General features: G+C 48.0%; 1 protein-coding gene across 3 annotated transcripts in view; it reads left to right on the plus strand.

Moving 5' to 3' along the window:
* ADGRG1 (adhesion G protein-coupled receptor G1) overlaps nt 1–17,588 on the plus strand; it is a 43,593-nt gene extending 26,005 nt beyond the window's left edge. For all 3 annotated transcript variants that reach the window (XM_053271521.1, XM_053271522.1, XM_053271523.1), the window contains exons 3-14: nt 459–908; nt 3,366–3,480; nt 5,265–5,415; nt 6,099–6,227; nt 7,207–7,329; nt 7,910–7,955; nt 8,932–9,035; nt 9,139–9,257; nt 11,539–11,807; nt 13,081–13,189; nt 14,507–14,775; nt 16,603–17,588. In XM_053271521.1, coding sequence (XP_053127496.1) covers nt 459–908; nt 3,366–3,480; nt 5,265–5,415; nt 6,099–6,227; nt 7,207–7,329; nt 7,910–7,955; nt 8,932–9,035; nt 9,139–9,257; nt 11,539–11,807; nt 13,081–13,189; nt 14,507–14,775; nt 16,603–16,718 — 2,000 coding nt within the window. In that variant the 3' untranslated portion in view covers nt 16,719–17,588. The remainder of the gene's footprint in view (nt 1–458; nt 909–3,365; nt 3,481–5,264; nt 5,416–6,098; nt 6,228–7,206; nt 7,330–7,909; nt 7,956–8,931; nt 9,036–9,138; nt 9,258–11,538; nt 11,808–13,080; nt 13,190–14,506; nt 14,776–16,602) is intronic.
* Nucleotides 17,589–18,412: the final 824 nt, after the last annotated feature.

Here is an 18,412-nt window from a genome sequence, read left to right on the forward strand (position 1 = left end):
TCCCTCCCCTTCTGCAGTGGACACATCACTGAGGGCTTGTTGGCTTCAAGCCGGCAGTCTTCAGATGAAGAACAAATACCGTGTGGGGAGTGCTGGAGTTTGGGGAGGCAGGGTGGCCCTGAGTATCCTTTGGGAGCCCTTCAAGTACCCCTAGGGGTACAGGTATCCTACTGTTGGGAACCTCTATCCTAGGGTTTCCTCCTGGGATGATTCATTGCTAATTTTACACTGTAAACAAGCCTCTCCAAAGTGTTCGTTGATGTAACAATGTAACCAAATGGCCCTTCAGCCTTCGTGCCATCAGGCCTTTGGGATAATGGTCACACCTGTTTTAATGTTTATGTTTTTAGTCAATGTATGCACTTCTGCACAGACTTTTGTATTATAGGCTGTTCCTCCTGGACAAAATAATATGCATAGTTTTTATTTGTGTGTGTGTCTGTTTATGTGCGATGCAGGTATTCATGGGAGCAACAAACCTGAATATGATTTTCGGTTTTGTGGCTGGAGAAACCACAGTAAGAAAAGCCAAATCCAGTATGCTTTCCAGGACGGTGCCATCAAGATTGCAAATGGTGCAGATGTGCTGAGTATAAGTGCACCGTTCTCTCTGGAAGATAAAGGGAGCAATTTAGAACCCGGAACCTGGGACCTGCCAGATCATAAAGGGACTTACCGCTTCTGTGTTTACTGGTCTCGGGACACCAGGCTTTTCAGCCTCACCTATGGGATTACCAACAAGTACAACCTGAGTACAAAGGCATATTATTCTCTCTGCCATTCCATTGTTAGTGAAGATCCCAATCAAGCCAGCGGTGACGTGATTTTCAACGCCTCTTATACCACTAGCAAGCTCATCCACAACCAATCCCTTCCAAATGCATCTGTCTACAGTTTTGTCTTCAGGGGTAAGATTGATTCTTCTAGCTGCAGGGTGTCCAGCCCTAGATGCTGTTGGACCACAACTCCCGTCAACCTTGGCCATTATGGCTGTGGATGATGGGCGTTGAATGGGAACCCCTGTTTTAGAATATGGAATCATAAAAGGTTGAAATCTTGTTCAACCTGATGGACTTTAAAGCTTGGGTGGTTTTAAAAGGGGCTTTGACAAACTCATGGAGGACAGGCCTATCGAATGAATGCTTTATAGGAACATAGGAACATAGAAAGCTGCCATATACTGAGTCAGACCATAGGTCCATCTTGCTCAGTATTGTCTACACAGACTGGCAGCGGCTTCTCCAAGGTTGCAGGCAGGAGTCTCTCAGCCCTCTCTTGGAGATGCTGCCAGGGAAGGAACTTGGGACCTTCTGCTCTTCCCAGAGCGGCTTCATCCGTTAAGGGGAATATCTTCCAGTGCTCACACATCAAGACTCCCATTCAGATGCAACCAGGGTGGACCCTGCTTAGCTAAGGGGACAAGTCATGCTTGCTACCACAAGACCAGCTCTCCTCCACCAATGGCTATTATATTATTACAGTGGTCCCTCTACTTACGAAATTAATCCGTTCCGAATGCACATTTGTAAGTCGAAAAATTCGTAAGTCGAAAAGCGGTTTCCCATAGGAATGCATTGGGAACGGATTAATGCGTTCCGGAGCCTAGAAAAAAGACCCAGACCCCCAGTAAGGCTTGCAAACTGCACAGGAACATTTCTTTTCAAGAATAAACAGGCAGTAAACAGGCAGGCAAGTCAAGGAAACCGCATGTAAAATTCGTAAGTCGAGGAAACCCCATCTAAAAATTTGTAAGTCGAGGAAACCCCATCTAAAAATTTGTAAGTCGAAAAAAACGCATCTAAAACCGGATCTAAAACTGCCGTTTGTAACTCGAAAAATACTTATGTCGAGTAGTTTGTAAGTCGAGGGACCACTGTACTATGGCTATTGACTATTATAATGGCTATTGATCCAGCATCACAGAAACAATACAAAACATAATGAAAATAATACAGTAACATAAAACACCAATAACTCAAATCAGCTCAGACCTGGTCTTACATGCCGCTGCACAAAATCTGGCCATATACAGTGTTGTAGATACACAGCGAACAGCTAATAAAATAGTTGTATATCCATCATCCATTCAAAGAGGGCCTATCAATGATAGGCCTATAAAATAGAGGTCTATAAAATCATGCATGGTGTGGAGAAAGTGGCTAGAGAGAAGTTCTTCTCCCTCTCATATAACACTAGAACCAGGAGTCATCCAATAGAAATCGAATAAATAAATAAATAAAATCCCATGAAATTGATTGCTGGGAAATCTAGGACCAACAAACGGAAGTATTTTTTCACACAACGCATAATCAACTTGTGGAATTCTCTGCCACAAGATGTGGTGACAGCCAACAACCTGGATGGCTTGAAGAGAGGTTTGGATAACTTCATGGAGGAGAGGTCTATCAATGGCTACTAGTCGGAGGGCTGTGGGCCACCTCCAGCCTCAGAGGCAGGATGCTTCTGAATACCAGTTGCAGGGGAGTAACAGCGGAGAGAGGGCAGGCCCTCAACTCCTGCCTGTGGCTTCCAGCGGCATCTGGTGGGCCACTGTGTGAAACAGGATGCTGGACTAGATGGGCATTCTTGGGCCTGATCCAGCAGGGCTGTTCTTATGTTCTTAATGGCTACTAGTCATTTTGCATATGTTCATATTTGCATACATTAGCTTATTGTGCATAATTTATTCTACTCTCTATCCGCTTTAGAGAGGAATAAAGAGCTAGACAGGTCCCCTGAACTACCCAAAATCCTGCTTTGACTCCTGAGATTTTGCCATACTTTGAATCCTGTGTTCCCATCCATTAAGGGCTAGAAAATTGGGGTATATTTTTTAAAACAAATGAAAGCAGAGGCTCTCAGGACACTGGGTGCTTTGCCTACTGCCGTTCCCCATTCTTTCACAGTGGGTGATTGCAGAGTCTTGTAGCTCTGACAGTAAGAGCTGTTGGACAATGGAACAGTTTGCCTCATGCAGTGGTAGAGACTCCCTTTCTCTGGAGGTTCTTAAACAGAGGCTGGATGTTCATCTGTCAGGGATGCTATAGCACAAGAGTTCCCAATCTTGGCTCCCCGAAAATGGTTGGGCTATAGCTTTCATCATCCCTGGCCATAATCCTTGGCTGGGGATGATGGGAGTTGTAATCCAACAACATCTAGGGACCCAAGGTTGGGTCATGCAAATTCCTGCATTCAGCAGGGGTTGGGATTTAGAAGACCTCCAAAGGTCCCTCTTCCCACTCTAGGATGCTGTGATTCTGTAACCCAGCGGAGAGGAGGTTCTGGGGGCCAGTTAGAGAATTTGCCTTTCCTTTCCTTTTTCCTCTTTTAAAAATCTTTTTCTTTAATTTTGTTTTCTGGGAAAGATGAACAGACAAGCTGTGTCCAAGACAGTGATGTGGCAGAACTACAAAAGAAGTTAGAAGCCGGCCTGAAACATTCCATAAAAGGAAGGAAAGGCATTCTTAGAACCTCGCATAAGTGAGTATCTGAGGTCTGGTCTGGACTCTCACAGGCAAATGTGGATCTAGGAACTCTGGCCAACACTGCTCTGCTGCAAAGAGACGGGGTGTATTGGGTGGCTCTGTGTGTGTGTGTGTGTGTGTGTGTGTGTGTGTGTGTGTGTGTGTGAGAGAGAGAGAGAGAGAGAGAGAGAGAGAGAGAGAGAACTTAGTCCACTCAGGGGCATAACTATAACAGGGCAAGGGGAGACAGTTGTATGGGGGTCCTCTGCCTTGGGGGCCCCCCAGAGGCAAGTCACATGACTGACTTCCCCAGCTGTGCACCCAGGCTTCCTTCAGTTGTATTCATCCTCTGAAATTGATGTGAGTTTTAAGACCTGGAGCTACCAGAACAGCAGGTCTTTCTCTAGTACCATTAAATGCCTTGCATCATCCACAATTTACAAAACATTAAAAAAATTAATTTAGGATGATGTTCTATTGCGACTTTCTTTCTGCTCTATATGTGGCACTCTGTGGTTAAGAGCAAGCTGGGCTGCCGGGAATTACTGCATACAGCCCTGCACACGATTGGGGCTGCCGTGGTAAGATTGCCCCTTTAACCTAGGTAAAACATTAGACATGGACCATGTTCAGGATACCATTGCATGTCAGCCATCACATACTAAATGCAATTGCATGCCCTCTGCCAGTTACAGTTACAGGTGAAACTCGGAAAATTAGAATATCGTGCAAAAGTCCATTAATTTCAGTAATGCAAATTAAAAGGTGAAACTGATATGAGATAGACGCATTACATGCAAAGTGAGATAAGTCAAGCCTTAATTTGTTATAATTGTGATGATCATGGCATACAGTTCATGAAAACCCCAAATCCACAATCCCAGAAAATTAGAATATTACATGGAACCAATAAGACAAGGATTGAAGAATAGAACAATATTGGACCTCTGAAAAGTATACAATGTACTGTGCTTGATTGGCCAGCAAACTCGCCTGACCTGACCCCATAGAGAATCTATGGGGCATTGCCGAGAGAAGGATGAGAGACATGAGACCAAACAATGCAGAAGAGCTGAAGGCCGCTAATGAAGCATCCTGGTCTTCCATAATACCTCATCAGTGCCACAGGCTGACAGCATCCATGCCACACCGCATTGAGGCAGTAATTGCTGCAAAAGGCGCCCAAACCAAGTACTGAATACATATGCATGCTTATACTTTTCAGAGGTCCGATATTGTTCTATTTACAATCCTTGTCTTCTTGGTTCCATGTAATATTCTAATTTTCTGGGATTGTGGATTTGGGGTTTTCATGAGCTGTACGCCATGATCATCACAATTATAACAAATTAAGGCTTGACTTATCTCGCTTTGCATGTAATGCGTCTATCTCATATATCAGTTTCACCTTTTAATTTGCATTACTGAAATTAATGGACTTTTGCACGATATTCTAATTTTCCGAGTTTCACCTGTAACTGTTCAATAGCATTTCTTGCCAACTATCAAGACACTGACATTGCAGCTCCACAGTTGTCAATGAAAGATATTTAAAAATGCAGAGACTATCCTGTGACTATGCAACATCAATGATGGCAGAGGAGAGTTCTTGTGGGGTGGGATTCATTTCCGCTCTAATGGCAGCCCTCGCTGTTTCTTTCCCCAGTGGCATGCTTGGTGCTGTCCAAAGGTGATGGCATTAGCAGTCTGCCTCTTGGGTACACATGGTGACCCTTGCAGCAGGGTTTTTTTTTGGATACCAACATCTCTAGCCTCACTCAGCCTCACTTTTCCCAACAGGGAGCTTCAGCGGTTGGAGTCAGATTTGGGAGTCGTCAGATTTGAGGGAGAGAACAAGACCTTTGGGAAGGGGACACTGTTACAGGCAACAGTCTTCAGGATCCCACAGGAGAAGACATCTCGTGACCTGTCCATCGAATCTAAGCTGGAGGTAAGTAAAAAGAAGGTTAAGTGGTGGTGTGGGGGACGGATATTAGGCCCGTTCACACAACCATTTTGAGCTGAGCAGGAGCCTGGCTGAGATGTATGTATCACTGAGATGTATGCAACACATGAGCATCCCTCTTGAAATCCAGCATGCCCACGATCACGGGCTCCAGTGCTGAACTCAACAGTGGCAAGTCTCATCCCTCCATGGACAGTCCTCCAAAGGCTCATAAGAACATAGGAAAACTTCTCATGACTTCTCTCCTCCACCCTTGGTAAAAAGCTGGGTGCAAAAGCTGGGTAGCCCTGCTGGGAGCCAGTGTTCCGTCTATGGCGTATGTGCGCGCACATGTGCTCACATGTTTTTTGATGTCTGCTCAGTTAATTTTAGATCCCGTTCAGGCTGAATCAGGAAGGCCCCACTCTGAATCCATGTGTGCACACACTGCCTTGATACTTCTGCCCAGAATAAAACTCATTCTGTACAGAAGGAAAAAATTAGAACGCTGCAATCCTGGGCTGGAGGGAAATGTGTGAATTCTGACAATCATGCAAATCTGGGTAGTTCGCTCCTGTTCTGATTTTAGCAGTTGTGTGAACCAGCCTATTGATTACCTGCTCTGGACATTGCCAGGAGCACCTGCCCTCCATTCATGGCCTGCTGTGCCCCGCCTTCCTCTTTTGCAGGAGAACAAGGAGGTCCATGGCTTTGAAGTGAGTTTGCCCAAGAACGTCTTTGCGAAATCCAAAGGCCGGAGCAGGAGTGGCGAGAGGAGGGTTGTTCTGATGGACATCAGCAGCCAGATCCCCTTCCCGGTAAGGATTTGGGAGGAAGCGGTGAATGTCGTCAGTGGGGCAGTCAGGCAACACGTTTCTCTTTACAGGAAAAGACCAAGAGACCTCCGCAACCGTTAAGGCTACTGTGTTCGTTTAGCATGAGCTTTTTATAGCAAGGGTGCCAGATGCTCTCACACCGTGTTTCAAAGAAGAGAGGGGGGAAGTTCCCCATCTGTTACAGGGGCAAAACTCTAGCACTTCAGAGATGAAAAGATGCTGGTGTTAATTCAGAAATCCTGTCTGTTTATTTTTTTGGAAATGAATGCTGAGGGAGGCAGTTCATAACGAGAAAGGGAGTGCCGCTTAGGAGAATCGCTGTTTATTGGGGGCTGAGGTGCAGTGAGCAAGGAGGGCTGTGTATTTTGGGGTGTGCAGGCCCTTTGGGGAACAGGGGGCAGAGCGACATATTGCGTTCTAACACCACTGTGCAGTACTTCAGGGATGCAATACCAGAGGGAGGGAGAGAATAATTGGCCGTCCTGTATTTTGACGCTGTTTATGCACCCCCAAGAACTGGCATCCTAGCCAACTGCCTAGCTCGACTGTTAGAGTAGTAACCAGTAACTCATAAAAATGTACAAATGTTGTAAAGAATTTACCAAGCCTTCAAATGATTTGGTGACAGATACTTATAATACATTAAAAACTACGTGTTAAATGATACAGTGGAGTATGATTTTAAAGAAAACACTTGACCGATAAGACTCTTACAAAATTTGCTAAACGAACCCACCCAAACTAACCCACCAAAACCAGCCCAGGTATGAAGCAGATTTCCTCCCAATCACATGTCTTGTGTCCATTTGCAACATGGGACATAAATAAAAGACATGCCCTGATCCTCTCAAGCAGTGGATGTGTAGTGTATACATGCCAAGGAGGGTTACTATTTAGAGCTACCTGCAAAAACGTGTTGTGATTTGTTGGTCTCAAATATCCCCTGCTTTCCTTCTGGTAGGACCAAAATTCCAGCCGCCTTCTTGGTGAAAAGGTGCTTGGCATATCGGTGGGGAGCAGTCCAATCCATGGCCTGCCCAAGGACCAGCGCGTGGCTCTTACTTTCTGGCACAAGCCGCTTCCGGTAGGTCTGTAAAGCTCTTCCTCCACTCAGATGATGCCGAATCGGGTTGATGGATGTTCTGCCTGTTGGAATTGTGATGGCAATTGGATTATCTCCAGCAGCGGTGTTGCTATAACTAAGCTCTAAACCCCTAAGCAAAGATACACCTTTTAAAGTGGTGATAGTCTTTACTGAGCAGGGGGAAAGCAATTGGCCATATCCATCCCCAGCACAGCATCTCTCTAATGGCTGTTGCAGGTGTCTATCTTATGTTTCTTTTTTAGATTGTGGACAGGGATCTGGGAGCAGGGATCCATCATTATTGATGGACCAAGGGTCTGACTCAGGTTAAGACAGCTTCCTCTCTTCCTATGTCTCCTGTATTTCAGTTGTGCTTAGTCATGACTAACCTAGTCTAGGCCCTGCCCACTGTTTATAGCAGAAGAAAATCCAACTTTGTTTTTCCGTTTGATTGGGTGGAGAGAGATTTGCGAGCTGAAGCAACCAAGGAAAGACTGCAAGGACAACTCAGGTCACGGTGGCATTTCTGTTACAAAAAACCATGTCCATTGAATTCACCCCTGGATTTTCGTTCTTTCAGAGGAACGTGATGCCGCAGTGCGTGTTCTGGGATGCAGGCTCCAATGGTAAGTCTCTTAAAATTGCGGGACTCGAATGGTGCCGTCTTAAAAGGAAGCTCTTCGCCAGACATGTAGCCAGGGGACAGTGGGAACATGGCCGCCCTTTCCCTGGCAGCCCTGCACATGTGCCAGCCATGCCCCCTTGCACGTGGCATCGCACACAGGGGGTGTGGCCAGCACTCGGGGGGCGGGGGCTCTGTACGCCCCCCTGGTGCTCATTTCCCAGCAGGCAGTAAAGCATCCGCTGTGTGTTTTGTCCATGCAATGGGGAGAACAAAGAAAACACACACAGCCAGCAACAGAGGCTAGATGAAGCCCGGGGGAGGGATGAGCCAGGTGGCCCCCAGGAGTGGGGCAGCTCATATGCTTTGGACCCATCTGCCCAATTATTTTATCCGACATATTTGACAATATGTCCGCCCCTGCTCTGCCTTCTTCTGTGTTCCCTACACTACTTGCCTGTAGAAGATTCCAGGTTCCCTCCGTGGCAACTCCAGGTAGGGCTGAGAGAGACACTCCTGGCTGCAACCTGGGAGAAGCCGCTGCCAGTCTGGGTGGACCATACTGAGCTAGCTGGACCAAGGGTCTGACTCAGTAGAAGGCGGTTTCCTATGCTTTGGTATTCCTCCTTCCAAATGGCCATGGAATGCATTGAATTTCTGAATGGCCAAATGGCCTTTGGAAGGAACCAGGGCTTTTCAATGGTTGTTTAAGTACATGCCCTATCTTGTACGTTCCCTGTTTTGCATGCAGAAGGTTCCAAGTTGCATGCAGAAGGTTCCTATCTGGCATCTCCAAATAAGACTGGGAGAGACTCCAGCCTGTAACTCTGGAGAAGCCGCTGCCAGTCTGGGTGGACAGTACTGAGCTAGATGGACCAGTGGTCTGACTCGGTATAAGGCAGCTTCCTCTGTTCCCATGGTTGCTTGCTCTCCTTCCAAATGCTAGCCTGTGATAAGAAGGGTTTTCCTTTTGACCCCAGAGAGTCGTCCCGGCTTCTGGAATACGTCAGGCTGCGAAGTGGCAAGAGAACTGAACCGAACCACTTGCTTCTGTGACCACCTCACCTTTTTTGCGGTGCTGATGGTGAGTGCCAGCTCCCACACCAGCTTCCCGCGTACCTGCTGGGAGATCTCCCTGCCTCTCTGTGTGTGCTTGTATTTGAGAAGGCGTTTCCTTTCGCCCCCAGATGTCCTCCCCAGATGTAGACATCATCCACCAGCAGTACCTGACCATCATCACCTATGTCGGCTGCATCGTTTCAGCGGCGTCTTGCTTTGTCACCATCATCTTCTTTCTGTGCTCTAGGTGAGGGATTTGTGTGCTGAGGCAAAGACAAGGCTTGCTGGCTTCTGGTGAAGGAGATCTTCCAAGGCTCTTATGCCGAGCAGGAGGGGTGTAGGAGAAAGAAAGGAGGAGCAAGAGATACAGGAGTTGTGGGGAAGCAAGAAAGCAATATATACCTTCAGGTATATACTTGGAGGTTGTGAAGGAGAGTCTGATTAGATCTGCACATGGGTCCCCAGATGTTGGACTACAACTCTCATCACCCCAGCCCCAATGGCCTTTGGGGATGATGGGAGTTGTAGTCTGGCAACATCTGGCCTTTGGCTATTGGGGCTGGGGACAGTCTTCCCTGTAACAGAGATTCCCAGATGTTGTTGACGACAACTCCCAGAATCCCCAGCTGCAATGGCTGCAATCATCAACATTGGCTGGCGATGATGGGAGTTGTAGTCCAGCAACTTCTGGGGACCTACATTTGAGAATCCCTGATAAGTCAATACATGTTAATAAGGCATGCTGGGTGGAAAGGAATCAGCATGCACCGAGGCCTTTGGCCTGTGCTTTCCCAGGTGAAGTATGTTTTCTACCCAACTGGGTGGAGATTCCCTTGACTGGGTGGAGCAGTCCAACGGAAGCACCAAACCACAACGCAGGGGGTTCCCCGAAAAAGAGGTAGTTGTGGTGAACTCCGGACTGGCTAGAAACCACGGGGAGCTGAGCCCCTGTGAGGGGAGGGGGAGAAGGATGAAGTCATAGGGTGACTCTGGGGAAGGGCTCTGTGTCAAAGGGGGCATGGGTTAATTAGAATATGAACCGTGTTGATTTGCAGAGTCTTATGGTGGGAAGATCAAAAATGAAATCTTTTCAATGCTTAAGTCAAGAGTGGAAAGAAACTCCTTCCTGGCTGCTATATTTACAGATCAACAGCATAATTCAGGAAGAAGTACGGAAGCAAGTTGGGAAACTAAGAGATTTGACAGAATTTGAAATTTAATGACAAAGAACTCAGAACACATGCTAGGTCTTATATATAAACTTTTACTGAAGTTTGACTTAGAGTCTGGTGAAAGATTGTATGGTAAAATGGATGCAGAACTTTAACAGAACGATAGAGATTCAACAGTGGGAATTTCAGTGGAAGGTGAATATAAAAATTATAGTGACTAGGACTCTAAGGGGAAATTGGTATAAAATGTACCTGTGTTGGTATATTACTCCAGCAATGATTTCAAAGATGGACAATAACTACCCTGGAGATTGTTGGAGGCGCAGACAGGTACTTTCTATCACATGTGGCAGACATGTAAAAAAGCTCCAAATTTTTGGAAAACAATGCATTCTAAGATGCAGCAAATTTTGCATACAGAAATTTCCCTTTTCTCCCAGAAATTTTCATGTTAAATTTTACTAAACCATATATGCCTGCAAAACACACTGAACTTTCTTTATCTATGAGAACGGCAGCAAGAATCCTTTATTCTTCCTGTTGAAAAACAAATTTGATTCCGACTTTAGATGATTGGCATCTCAGACTTTGGGAATATGCATCAATGGCCAAAATAACTGCATATATATAAAAATTAAATCTGAGAATTTTTTTCTTTCAAACATTGGAACCATTTATTCAACATAATATATCACAGGGATTGGTACCTCATCCAAGATTCAGCTTTTCTTTGTAGAGGAAATTAATGCAGATAGTAAGAATATCACTTTTGTTATCTTTCAGTTCTGCAGTCAATAATTTGTAGTGTAGTGAGAGGGAGAGACATGTTGGTTGAAGGAATTCAGGTTGACGTATACAGATTGTATTGAGAATCTTTGTATTTGCTGGGTTTGATTATCTTTAATCTTTTTTTCCTTTTTCTTTCTTCCCCCCACTGCCTCTTGCAGTGCTCACACATGTAGTCTCCCATTCATGGGCAAACCAGGGCAGACCCTGCTTAGCAAAGGGGACAGTTCATGCTTGCTACCACAAGACCAGCTTTCCCCACTACCTTTTCCCTTTCGTCACTTTCTCTTGTCTCTAATCCTTTCTCCAACCTTGCTTTTAACTCACACACAATTAAAACCTAGGAGCATGCCTAGCTCCTGACACTTAACTGTCATGTGAACTAGCCCAGGGTACTTGTTGTGGATGATGGGTGTTGTAGCCTGACGTCTGGGGACCCAAGGTTGACAGTCTCTGGTGTAGACTCTACTGAGCGAGATGGACCACTGGCCTGACTCTGTACAAGGCAGCTTCTTCCCGTGCTCTTAAGAGTAGCCAAGAAGCTTCACGCCTCCTCTCTCTCCTTGCCAGGCAGAAGCAGAGGGATCACATTGTCTACATCCACACAAACCTCCTCGTGGCCATCTTCATCCTCGACATGAGTTTCCTGATTGCCGTGCCTCTGGCCCCTGCAGGCGGCAACGCAGCCTGCAAAGCGGGTGCCATGCTCCTCCACTTTGCCCTGCTTGCCTGCCTGACCTGGATGGGCATCGAAGGCTACAGTCTCTACCAGCTTGTGATTGAGGTCTTCAATTCCTACGTCCAACACTTCCTCCTCAAGCTCTGCCTGGTGGGCTGGGGTGAGTGTGAGGGATTGCCGGTCTTTGGATGGGGAGGAGTCTCAAGCTCAGACATCTGAAAAGGTTATCTCCCTGGTTCTCCAAAGGAGTTTTCTCCCCCAAAAGAGAAAAGTGCTTTACTTAAAGAAAAAATGTCTCCACAGCAGACTTTGGGAAACACAAGGGTCTCAGAGATGTTGTGTTATGGCTGTGGGGAGAAGGGGCACAGGGGAAGTGCCCTAAGGAAAAATCAGTATTGCAAATAAGATATGGCAGCAAAGATGCATCTCCAAGATGTGGAGAAGCACACTAGCAGTTTCGTGATTACTAATAATGAAGAGTTATTTGAGTGGATTCTGAGAACCACTATTAATCAATCAATCAGTCTTTATTACGGTCCCAGACCAGCACAAGAATAAAAAGTATACAAGGGCATGAAAAAAAAATGCTGAGAATACATCACAGTTACTTTTAGCCAATTACTGCCCTACAATTACCAATTACCAATTATCACTTTTAGCCAATTACTGCCCTACAATAGAATTGTGTTATATATTTATAAAATACTGGTATAATAAAACTACAAACTACGTAGCTTATACAGCCACTATGTCTTGTACAATGAGAGAAGTAGAGTAAGAGGCATCTCAATAAAAGGTGAAGATCGTAACATGGTCAGTTATGGACAAGGCAAACGAAATAAACGTGAAACAGGATATATGAAAACAGGTCATAAAGAATTAAGAGTGTACAGTTTATAAAATAAGTATAAAAACTAGTACGCGGGTTAAAATAGAATATGTATAAAAGAACTGAGCAGACAAGTCTGTTGTTAACAGTTAAGGAAATCAGTAGCATGGTTATAAACTGGCAGTCAAGGTCCGGAGAATTTTGCACGCTGCCGTGGCCTTTTTGGAAGCAACTAAAACCAGAAACATCTCAATCTGTTCAGCGTTACCCAGTCTTGGGGGCTGCCCAAGGCTTTGAAGTCTGGTGGGCTGAGGAGATGAATACGCAGCATCACATAAAGGCAAGGAGAAGTGACTTGATTCTAGCAGGTGTACAAACAGAAATCTTCAATTGATGCTGGGGACGGGGTAGTGAGTTTGCACCCCTCAGAAAGAGTCTCATGTTGGCAATGGGAGGGGGGCACTCAAAAGGTGCAAAAACATCCACCTGGTGGGGATTTCTGGATCTTAACACCCCTGAGTAAAATATCTCTTTCGGCCTCTGCTGCTCAGACAAGAGACGTGGCAGAAGTATTCTGTATCTGTGCATTGTTTTCTGCCTTCAGGTCTCCCCATCCTTCTTGTGGCTCTGATCTTTGGGATCAAGCAGTCATATTACGGACAATTCTCCATTAAAGTGTATGAATCTTCGGAGCGATACACCAATGCAACCATGTAAGTTCTGGTGGGGGTGGGGCAGGGCGCAACAAGAATGCCATTTGGGACTTCATTATTTCCTACAGTCCGGTCGATTCAGGGCTACAGGTTCCCATCTTTGGGTCCCCCGATGTCCACATTTGCCTTTGGCCATTGTGGCTGGGGATGATAGAAGTTGTAGTCTGGCAACATCTGGGGGCCCAAGGTTGGGAACCCCTACCATGGATGACCAGGCAAGTGGTTGTTTCCAAGTCTGGATAGGCATAAATATGAACAACCTCAGAACATCTGCTGGTAACTTTCAGGCTGGACTACTGCAATGTGCTCTACGTGGGGCTGCCTTTGTACATAGTCCGGAAACTGCAATTGGTCCAGAGTGCGGCAGCGGGGCTCGTCTCTGGGTCATCTCGGAGAGACCATATTACTCTTGTGTTAAAAGAGCTACACTGGCTGCCCATAGGTTTCCAGGCAAAATACAAGGTGCTTGTAATTGTCTATAAAGCCCTAACAGCTTGGGCCCTGGTTTTTTAAGAGAACGTCTTCTTCTCCATGAGCCCCACCGCCTGTTAAGATCATCTGGAGAGATTTGTCTGGTAGCTACTCAGAGACAGGCCTTCTCCATTTCTGCCCCTGGACTTTGGAACACACTCCCTGTTGAAGTAAGAGCCTCCCCATCTCTGGCAACTTTTAAAAAGGCACATTGCTGAATTTCAGAAATTCAATGCATTCTATGGCCATTTGGAAGGAACCAGTGGGCATTCCTTGTCATTCATTTTAGGATGTCCTGCTGACACTAGTCCACCATAGGACTTGCCTGCTTATGGTCCCAGGTTCACTCCCTGGCAGCATCTTCAGGCAGGGCAGGGGAAGAGGAGAGCTGGTCTTGTGGTAGCCAGCATGACTTGTCCCCTTAGCTAAGCAGGGTCTGCCCTGGTTGCATATGAAAGGAAGGGAGACTAGAAGTGTGAGCACTGCAAGAGATTCCCCTTAGGAGATGGAGCCGCTCTGGGAAGAGCAGAAGGTTCCCAGTTCCCTCCCGGGCAGCACCTCCAAGACAGGGCTGAGAGAGACTCTTGCCTGCAACCTTGGAAAAGCGGCTGCCAGACAATACTGACCTAGACAGACCAAGGGTCTGACTCAGTATATGGCAGCTTCCTCTGTTCCTAAGATTCCTGCCTGAAAACCTGGAGAGCTTCTGCCAGCCAGTGTAGTTGATCCTGAGCTAGTTGGACGAAGGGTATGACTCTGTATGTTCCTAGTATCCAGGGACTCCTCTGGCCGCTTGAAAGGGTGCTCCTGGCCCTCACACCCTGTGCTTTGTCTCTTCCCTGACAGCTGCTGGATCACAGAGACACACATCAACAACATCCTCAACTTGGGACTCCTGAGCCTGGTGCTCCTCTTCAACAGCATCATGCTGGCCGCCATGGTGCGAGAGATCCTCAAACTGCGACACCGGGATCACCAGTGGAAATACGCCCTGATGCTCCTGGGCCTGAGTTGTGTGTTGGGCATTCCATGGGGTCTGGTCTTCTTCTCCTTCACTTCTGGAACCTTCAGGCTGGTAGCTGTCTACCTCAGCACCATCATCAACTCCCTCCAAGGTGAGTGGGTACCTTCATAGGAAGCTGCCTTACACTGAGTCAGACTCCTGGTCCATCTAGCTCAGCATTGTCTGCACAGACTGGCAGCAGCTTCTCCAGGCAAGAGTCTCTTTCAGTCCTATCTTGGAGATGCTGCCAGGGAGGGAACTGGGAACCTTCTCCATGCAAGTATGCAGATGCTCTTCCCGGAGCGGCCCCATCCCTGAAGAGTCACATTTACATAGTAGACAATCTCGAGTGTTTAGAAAAAGATTGTGTTTCAAGTTAAGGTACTTGCTTATCACAGGGGATTTATTTATTTATTTATTAAATTTATATACTGCCTTTCATTATAAACAATCACAAGGTGGAGTGACATGGAGTGCCCACTGAAATGCAAGGGCTCCTTCCAAATGACCAGTGGCCGTTTGGAAATCCCCTGCACTCCTATGGCCCTTTGGAAGGAACCCGGGCTTTTCAGCAGGCATCTCTGAACCATCTTTTCAGCAAGTATCTGCTTTGTATGTGGGTCCCAGGCTCATCTGCTGATAGCGTTGAGAGAGACTCCTGCCTGCAACCTTGCAGAAACCGCTGCCAGTCTGGGTAGACAATACTGAGCGAGAGGGACCAAGGGTCTGACTCGGTAGAAGGCAGCCTCCTATGTTCCTGTCACTTGAACAGATTCAGTCTAATAGGATGTTTTCTTGCAATGGGTTAATCTCTGAATTTGGGTGTGGAAACGAACCTTGTTTGGGAGTTGCCATCCTATCTGCAGAGGTGGTCTGAGCCATCCCCTGAGTTAGATGGGACAGGTAGCAGATTCCAGGAACAAGCCTCTGTTCTTGAGGCTTCCTGGAGCCCGTTCAGGCTGTGTGGAGCTGCAAACCTCCAACCAGCATCTTGCCCCAGGCTCCTGTGACTCTCCGAGGCTAGCCTGGTCTGGTCCTCTGATCATCCCTGTGCAAGAAGCGGTCTGGAAAAAGGCGGCTGATCACATGGGAAAAAATTTAAAGCCAAATGCACTAGACTGTTCATGAGACGAGACCCTAAGCAGGACTGGAGGAGCACCCAGCCAGGGCGGGAGAGCCATCCCTGCTCCTGCTCAGTGGTTGTGTGATCAGAGGCGGGAGCGGAGTCGGACGGGTGTCGCCAACCCACATTCCGTCTCCAGCATTGTATCGAGGGTGGGCGGAAAGCCGTCCTGCCGGCAAATGGCTCCCACACGGTCACCCCCCATTCCTCCTGCCTTGATCTCCGAATTCACACGTCTGCTGATCGGGAACGTGTACAGCTCCGCTGTGTCCATAGGAAGTTAGGCAGCTGCCATATACTGAGTCAGAGCATTGGTCCATCTTGCTCAGTATTGTCTTCACAGACTGGCAGCGGCTTCTCCAAGGTTCTAGGCAAGAGTCTCTCTCAGCCGTATCTTGGAGATGCTGCCAGGGAGGGAACTTGGAACCTAGATGCTCTTCCCAGAGCGGCTCCATATTCCCTGAGGGGGGGAATATCTCACAGTGCTCACACATGTGGTCTCCCTTTCATCTGCAACCAGGGTGGACCTGCTTAGCTCAGGGGACAAGTCAGGCTCGCTCCTCCAGACTGGCTCTCCTCCCAGCCAGCCGCCCCTCCAACCCTGTCTCGGGTCAGGCAACCAGCCAGGACGGCGGTGGCAAGCCGGCTCCAGCTTTCGGGGGCCCTTGGCTAACTGCCTTCTGTGGGCAAGAGAGTTGCACTGCATAAAGGTTCTGGGCCCTGGGGTGGGCCCACGCTGACCCCCAAAGGCTGCCCTCGCCGGCACCAGCTCCTTGGTGTCCAGCCACTGCTGATCCAGGGTCTTTCCCCCCACAGGCTTCCTCATCTTCCTTTGGACCTTGGCCAAAGTCCTGCAGGCCCGCAAGTCGTCTTCGATGCAGTGCACGTCTTCCAACAGCGCCAACCTACAGTCCAGCAACACCAGCCTATGACCAACTGGGGGTTGCTCTGCGTTGGAAAATCCGGTCTGTGTGCTTGTGGCACCGACTGGGGAGGGCCCTTGATTGCATCGAGGGCAGGGGTCCCTTTTGCAATCCCTGCTTTGGGGCGGAGCCACCCCTAGGTGCCTTAGCCACACCCCTTGGCCCTAGCCATGCCCCTGCACAGCAGTGGCCAAAGTTTGGTCCAAAGAACGCCACTGCGCAGGGGTGTGGCGAAGGTTCTCTGGCCGGGGCCTCCACATTGTTCCTGGGGGCTCCCCGCTTATGCCCGCCTGGCACACCTGCCATGCTCACCAGCTGCACTTGTCCACCTCCTGTATTGTGAAGTGCGGGAGGGCTGAGAGCCGAGCGGGCTGCGGGCCTGCCTGTGGGCACTGGGCCACTTGCAATGACCTCGCCTCCATGCACTGCGAAGGCGTGTCACGAGTGCGTGGTGTCACGTATTTGCAAGGCACGGTGCAACTCATGAATGTTGCAAATGTGTGATATCCTGCACTTGCGACACTCGTGGGTCACACTGCGCAGGCGTGAGCACTGCAAGTGGCCCAGTGGCTGCAGGCAGGCCCGCTTGGCGCTCGGACTCCCCGCTGAGCAGAACAGGCAATTGGTGGGTGAGTGGGCTGCAAAACGGTGTTCGCTTTTTTCAGGGGGGCCTCCACAGCCCTTTAAGTCCAGGCGACAAAATGGACTAGGTGCACCACTGCCCCTGCACCCTAGCCACAGCCCTGTGCCCTGGCAGGGGCGTGGCTGGGGCACCTAGGAGCGGCCACTGGCGGGTTGGACCTGCCCTGCAGGTAGGGGCACTTGTATCCTGATGTAATATATTTGTGTCTCTTTGTAATTAAATCTACTTTAAAAATATTTGGTGTTCAGTTTATACAAGGCGTCAAGCCTCCAGCTGCACTTATTTAAAGTCCGTCCCACGAGCGACGCTCTTCAACATGGCATATGCATTCTTGATCGGGGAATGTATTTCCTTCTACATTTCTATCTCGCTCTTCCTCCACAGGAGCCCAGAGCAGTGGGCATGTACTTTATCCCCACAACAACCCTGTGAGGTAGGTTAGGCCGAGAGAAGAGCAACTGGCCCACAGTCACCCAGTCAGTTTTGTGGCTGACCAGGGATTTGAACTCCAGTCTCCCTAGCCCAAATCCAACACTAGTCTAGCTACTACACCGCCCTGGCTCGCAGATGAAATACGTAGAGTAGGGATTCGAAATCCGGAGGCCTCCAGATGTTGCTTTATTCTCATCATCCCCAGGCACAATAAATGGTAGCTGGGGCTGATGGGAGTTGTAGTCCAGCAACATCTGGAGGCCCAGATATTGGGCCCCATTCATTGATTGATTGCATTTATAAACTGACCCATCCAAAGGCTCTGGGCAGAAAAATCCTGGACTAAGAAGTGTAGGGAAGGGTTAGGAACATAAAGAGTTCCCTTCTGCCAAGTCAGACCATTGATCCATCTAGCTCAGCATTGTCTGCACGGATGGGCAGGAGCTCTCAGGTTTCAGGCAGGAGTCTTTCCCGGCCCTACCTGGAGATGCTGCCAGGGACCTCCTTCATGCCAGGCAGATGCTTCGCCACTAAGCTGCAGCCCAGCCCTCTGTTCCCTTCCTCTATCTGTCCATTTGGGTTTAAAAATTAGACTGTGTATATATATGCATCTTCCACCCTAGTCTAT

This window comes from Hemicordylus capensis, chromosome 9 (genome assembly GCF_027244095.1).
Source record: "Hemicordylus capensis ecotype Gifberg chromosome 9, rHemCap1.1.pri, whole genome shotgun sequence".
Classification (NCBI taxonomy): Eukaryota; Metazoa; Chordata; class Lepidosauria; order Squamata; family Cordylidae; genus Hemicordylus; species Hemicordylus capensis.